The 6,782-nt window shown below is 39.3% G+C and overlaps 1 protein-coding gene across 1 annotated transcript in view; it reads right to left on the reverse strand.

Annotated features, from left to right (window-relative positions):
- GLT8D2 (glycosyltransferase 8 domain containing 2) overlaps window positions 1-5,450 on the reverse strand; it is a 15,520-nt gene extending 10,070 nt beyond the window's left edge. The window contains exons 1-4 of the mRNA XM_009878937.1: window positions 5,182-5,450; window positions 3,560-3,604; window positions 1,671-1,766; window positions 144-312 (exon numbers count right to left, since the gene is read on the reverse strand). Of these exons, the coding sequence (XP_009877239.1) occupies window positions 144-312; window positions 1,671-1,766; window positions 3,560-3,578 (284 nt within the window). The 5' untranslated portion in view covers window positions 3,579-3,604; window positions 5,182-5,450. The remainder of the gene's footprint in view (window positions 1-143; window positions 313-1,670; window positions 1,767-3,559; window positions 3,605-5,181) is intronic.
- Between the last annotated feature and the right edge of the window lie 1,332 nt (window positions 5,451-6,782).

Consider the following 6,782-nt stretch of genomic DNA (forward strand, 5'->3'; position numbering starts at 1 on the left):
CCTGGGGATTGCTTCCAATAACAGTACCTAACTAGAAAGGAGAAACATTTCCCTGAAAAGTCCTCCAAAGTCTACAACCATACTAAGGAGAACCACCACCTGCTCCTAACTACAGCATGAAATAAAATAAGGCCGGTATATACCGAATATGTGGGATGGTCGTCTTCAGCCCAACTATGTAGAACAAAACATTAGCCTCTGTGTTGCTGTAGATGCTGCTGATCGCTGCTATAGCTGCACCCATTCTTCCCGCTGCAGCGCAGATTACAACCGGGACTTCTTCTTCCATTTCCTCAGAACTCTCCAAATCAACTACAAGAAACAAAGCTACGCATTACAACAGACGATTAAGAAACTTTTTATATCAGGTCTGGGTCACAGGAATGAACGTGTAGTTCCATAAGCAGTGGAACATATCACAATCACCCCGTTTCCTTACCACATCCTATACACATCCGCATCTGGCAAGGCACACAGCATGAGCTGTCGCTAATCCAGAACTACATGCTGGTTGATTGGACTGTTGGATGTGAACACAAACCAGAGTTCTTGGCATCTTCTACTCAGCAGGGGCACAGTTCAGCCTGTCCTCCTTGTAGCTGCTTATTCACATGAAACCTGAAGAAGTTTGCATACCTTTGAGACTTCTATGTTACATTTAGTACAAATTGAACAATAGGCTCCAAAATTATCAAAGGAAAGAGGTAAGTTGAAGAGATGGTGTAATTGCATGAGATTCCATTTCTTTGGGAAACAGGCTAGAAACGAACAGTGCAAAAGTTTGTGCCAGCAGGAAGTTGCTAATGATAAAAGGAAAAAAATCTAAACAATGCCAAATCAGTTCACATGACTGCTAAAGAAGATTTTTATCTCTAGCACTAATTGACTTACAGAACTTATAAGGATATATTTACACTGGTTAAAACATAACCATTAAACTCAACAAAAATATACTGAAAAGAAATGGTTTATACCAAGACAGAGTTTGTTTATCTTGAGAACAGTGAATAAGCTATTAGTATAAACATTTAATACCAGTCCAAACATATCAACCCTAGCAGGTTTCTGTCACTATAAAAATTCAAGAAAAAATTTCTGCTGTAAATCATGTCAAGATTTGATGATCTGTCTGAAATTAACAGGTAGGCCAAGAACATTCCCAAAGGGGCAGGTTGTGCTAAAAGTTTATTATCACTTGACAACTTCAATGCTGTTTAGCACTACTAAGTATATACTCCAGCTTCCATCTACATCAGTTACACCTGGTCAAAAATTTTAATCAGAATGACAATTCTTTGTCATTACTATTGATCTCCTACTATTTTATTCAAGTCATAGAATGGCCTAGGCTGGAAGGGACCTTAGAGATCATTTATCCAACCTCCCTGTCTTGGGCAGGGACGCCTCTCAACTAGATCAGGCAACACATGGGGACCGAACAGGGATCGAACCTGCGACCTTGGTGTTATCAGCATCACGCTCTAACCGACAGAGCTAACCAGTCCCCTAATTCAGAAGCAAAAAGCTCCGCACCCTAGAACATATGCAACAGTGTGAGGGGCTCATGTACTGCAGAGAAAACAAGATTCAGTAACATAAAAAGCACTATTCATATGAAGAGATAAGGAATATAAAACAAGAACATAAATGAAAAAGTACACGACACTTACCTGTTTCATTCTTTAATGCAGATGGCACTTGGTGAACTTTGTTATACAGAATGGCACACACAGTTAAGACAAGAAGTAACAGTAAGATCTGGTTAACTGAAACAATTGGAAAAATATGTTAACAATCAGTATAACAGCTAATTCTCAAGTACCTTTTTAAAAAAAAAAATCCAATTCGCAACCAGTAGATATTATGACCCCTGTTTTCTGTGCTTATCAAATTCTCCTTCCTCTTGTTATTTGATCAAACTAAAAATTTTATGTTAAAAACATAATAGCATCCTTCCCCTGTTATAAAAATTCCCATCTATATGATTTTCATGGGGTCAAAGTTAAGGCTGGGCTTAAACCAGGACATAGGGATAATTTGCTCATTAAATCGTCAGGCTCCTGATATATATGGATTAGCCATACTAGGAAATTCACGTTTCTGAATTTTACCAGAAGCCTGAAACTTTCTCTTCTTGGCTAGTTTGTTGTCTGTTTATCATCATAGGACTTCATGAACTAATTATTTTACCTAGCCCTTTCCTGACTGTACCCCTGTGCTTGGAACCAGTGAGGCTGCAGCTCGAAGCATGTGTTCAGTTTTGGGCCCCTCACTACAAGAAACACACTGAGGTGCTGGAGCATTCAAAGAAAGGCAATGAAGCGGGTGAAGGGTCTCAAAAACAAGTTTTATGAGGAGGGAATGTGGGTTGTATAGCCTGGAGAAGAGGCTGAAGAGAGTCCTTATCACTCTCTACTACTACCTGAAAGGTTGTAGTGAGATGGGCTTGGTTTCTTCTCCCAAGTAACAAGTGATAGGATGACAGGAGATGGCCTCAAGTTGCACCAGGGAAGGTTTAGGATATTCAGGATATTAGGAAAAATTTCTTCACTGAAAGGGTTGTCAAGCACTGGAACAGGCTGCCCTGGAAATGTGTGTAGTGCTTTGGGACATGATTTAGTGGTGGACTACATTTTTCAGAATTTTTTTTCATTTCCAGTGTTCCGATCTTTGAAGTGTATTTGAGAAAAACTCTAAAAACACTAGAAAAACAAACCCAGCATGCTACTGATGCCAGAAATGTTCCAAAATATTTGAAAATACATAAACATAAACTTCAATTAGCAAAATCAGAACAAAGCACGCAACAGCAAAGACCTTACTGTATATTGTGATTTTTAAGTTCCTAACAGATTGTCTTTACAACATTTAAGTTATTTAACATGAACCAAGCAGGAGCAGGTAGCAGGACAGTTCACCGAGTACAACAGGGAAGGAACACCTTACCATCATCAACAGTTCTTTCTATCAGACTACTTTGTTACTTTTGCACCAGCATGGGGAGTATTTAAGATGTACAAAAGAGCAAAGGTAAGAAAGTTTTGCACTACTTCAACAAAAAGGGCCAACCTGCCAGAAATGGCAGCTGCGGAAACAGCTCATTGTTCTCAGAGAAATTTTTGTGTGCATAAATGAAGGCACTCACTGGTCCACGTTCAGCCACTGACCCTGACAGCTTATGAAAACCCCAAATTCCTTGGGGCCACACCTCAGTTACAAGTATGAACAGCATTAATGTGCAGAGTCCTACCAAAAAAAAAGCCAGGTTCAGCACTCTAGGCACAACCCACATGAAACCAGCAGGTACCTGCATTTTTAGTGGGAAATTTCAGACTCCCCAGTCTCATGCAGTAAAGCAGTAAGTAATTTCAAATTAATGGGATTTACTGCTGCAGTTGACAGGAAAAGGCTTATTTGCACACTTAAAATTAAGCACAATTTAGCAAAATCAGAAGTATAAATTTGCTTGCAATCATGACAACAGATGCATGAGAAATTGTGTTTGACATTTCTGCCCTCCTTTAAAATATGTATTTCAAATGTTTTTAATCTCTCTTACTTTTCTTTAAAAGAGCCATGTGTCCTGTTGGATGAGAACTGTGATCTGTGACAAAACAAAAAAAAATTAAAAAACGAGAGAGAAAAATCATTAATACCAGCAGTGAATACTAATTCATTATTTCAGGGACAAGGTTTTGCAAATCAAAATTTACTGCTGATTTGGTAAAAGTAAAACTGAACTTTATCTTTGTAAATAACATTTTTTTTAGAACAACGAATATTTTGGACTAGAACTACTTCATATTTTAATTTCAAGCGATTTGCAAAGAAGTATTACAACATCCACTGATGCGATTTGTAATTACAGTTACATTTATCTCTGATTTCACCTAAAACATAGCAACAACCACAAATACTAATCTCTTGCTGGAGTACGTTCCCAAACATAAGGGCATCTTATACTGAAACAGTGTCCTTTTTTAAATGAAAAAAACCCATACAAACATAAAAAACACCCACAACAGCAATAAACAGTACCAGATACTGGGACAGGGAATACAGCTATGTGATCTAACCACTATGCTATGGTAGCTGTATATAGGACAGAAACCATACATACGGACACAGGCATATTGCAGCATAGATAAGGATATACGATGGTTTCTAAGCACAAATAAAAATGAAATTTATTCTGGCTCTTTGAGAAGGCAGATGGAACAGCATGAATTCTTGAAACCTGAGTCACAAAACTGGCTGCCTCTCATTGGTTAATGCTCAAGTTCAGGCGGCATCCTGAATTAGTCTCTACTTCAGCTTACAAGTTACATGACAAAAAAAATTATATTTAAGGAAAAAACCCCCCAACACTAAGATATGGCTTTGTTAAAAAAAAATTATATTCACATTTATTTAGGTCCCAGATGACTAAATCATAGCCAGAGAGGAGTATTTCTGAAACTACTTTGGCATTTGCAGTACTTATCTACATTCCAGCAGCCCTCTCTCTTCATGTGGCATTAATTTACATAGAGAGGAAACCAAGCTTATCAGTCAGGGGGAAAAAAAAAAAAATCAAACAGAAAACCCACCATGGCTGAGAAAGCCCTTCTCTCACACTTACACACAAGTATTGTCTTCTTATTTATAAAAAAAGTTTACTCGTTTGGATAAGCAGAGGGACAACAGAACCTCCTACATTTTCAGGGTAAATTTCTAACCCCAGTCAAGCTAATAGCAATCTTTTCCATAGAGGCAACTACTCTCTTTCAACCAAGATTTGTACATATAGTTAAAAGCAGCACTGATGATCACTGTAAGATGACAGTTGGACAGACACAGCCTCGTGGTATCTTCAGAAATTATTAAATCAACATCTTTTAAACTTTAAAATCCAAGCTGAGACAGGCTCTCACACAAGTCTGAGTTCTAAAACTACAGCATTCCTAAGACTCAGAAACTCAGATCGATTACCCACTGATTTTTAAGGAAAGAGAGGAATTATTTGTTCACTTGCAAATATTTACTTCATTTTTTTTCCTGACTGCAGGCATTAGTTCCTGGAACCTGGCAGTCCCTACCTCAGTTGCCAAATCCTGTAACAAAACGAGGGGCTGCAGAAGGGAAAGCTCAGAAATAGTGACATTACTGCTCAGATATTTTCTGCTTAATTAGTCTTTTTACCTCTTCAAAGCAGCACAATACTCGGGACTCCTCTCTCCTGAAGAGCTGTAGAGCTATTTACTCGGATCCTAGATAGGCCACAGCTGTAAGCACTCTTGCCAAAGCTTCCTTGACCATCATCCTCCTTTGAAGTCCCCTGCACAAGGGCCTTACAGGGCACAGTAAGAGTTTTAAGATTCAATTCCTTTTTCAAACTCTTCAAAGTTTACTTTGGAGTTGTGCTGGTTTTCTTTTCCTTCTCTGCTGCTGAGGAATAGCACCGAGTCCAGGCGCCGCACTGGAGGAATGAGAGCCCATAAACCACTTCCAGATGTGCAGAACGATGATGCAGCCCCAGATCTGGCAAACTTGCCTCAGAGCTTCAGCTAGCAGATTGCAAGCAAATCCCATAAGACAAAAAAGTCTTAAGGGGGTGGGGGAAAGATAAAGAAACAAACCCTTCCAGAAGTTACTTTAACAGTCTAGTTGCAGGTTACAGTAAATGTGAACATATAACTAGTGTGCAAGAGCCAAACAACAAAATGCCAAAGTCTAACTGAAAGCCAAAGTTTTTCCAGTGCCCGTCTGCAGAGTTCTTGGAAGTCAAAAGCTAAGGGAAACTTCCAAAATTCAACTCTGAACGTGCATTTTGACTTGAATCCTCTAATTTCCAAATCTTTGAGCAGTTAAGAGAATCTGAATCCACAGGTTTGGTTTGGATGCAAGGGGACTTTAGATCACTTCAGCACATGTTGACACTCTGCCTCTTAGAATGCTTTGCAGATTTATTTCTACACCACTTCTTTTATTCAAATTCTCTCCACTCTTTCTAGGAGCCTCCCTTCTATATGATAAAACACTGTTTTATCACAACTTTCATGAGCACTGAAAAGAATAACACTGATAATCTTCAATTCTAAATTATTTTTCATCCAATGCAGAACTTACAAGAAGTATTCAGTTCAGTCCCCAGGTGTTCCCTGATCTAGTTGAGGCGTCCCTGCCCATGACAGGGAGGTTGGATTAAATGATCTCTAAGGTCCCTTCCAGCCCAGGCCATTCTATGATTCTGTGAAATGAAGATTGTTCCATTTGCAGGAACCAAAAAATTGGGGGTTTCAACTGTATGTCTCAAACATGCCAAAACAGTGTTGTCTGCTTTTGTGCAGAAATCCATCTTTTGCAAAGCTGCTTGAAAGAAAAATAGATGAAGAGCTATACATACATCGCCACAACTACTACTACTACTTTTTTTGTACTACGGTATTTTTTTAAACTGTATTAAGCTCACATTGATCAAAATCCACCCATGCGATGGCTTGCCCTCAACCTCATGTTTGTCACTTAACAATCCGCTCACACGGGAAAGGGAGCCACTTCTGCCCCTCAGGATGAGACCTCCAGGTTTACTCAGATCATCCGCTGTGAACTGTAGAACTGAAACCTTGATGTCTAATCTCGACAGTCTTAAACAGCAACTCATTTCCCAGATGCATGCCTTGCAGGCAGCATACCTCGCCTACCGCTAGCAAGTTAAAAAAAAAAAAAGCCAAACACCTGCTCCTCACTTCTGAGGGTTTGCAGGCAGAGATGGGTGCCCTAACTTTGACAGCACAGGCCAC

The sequence above is a fragment of the Apaloderma vittatum genome, unplaced genomic scaffold, assembly GCF_000703405.1.
Source record: "Apaloderma vittatum isolate BGI_N311 unplaced genomic scaffold, ASM70340v1 scaffold14081, whole genome shotgun sequence".
Taxonomy (NCBI): Eukaryota; Metazoa; Chordata; class Aves; order Trogoniformes; family Trogonidae; genus Apaloderma; species Apaloderma vittatum.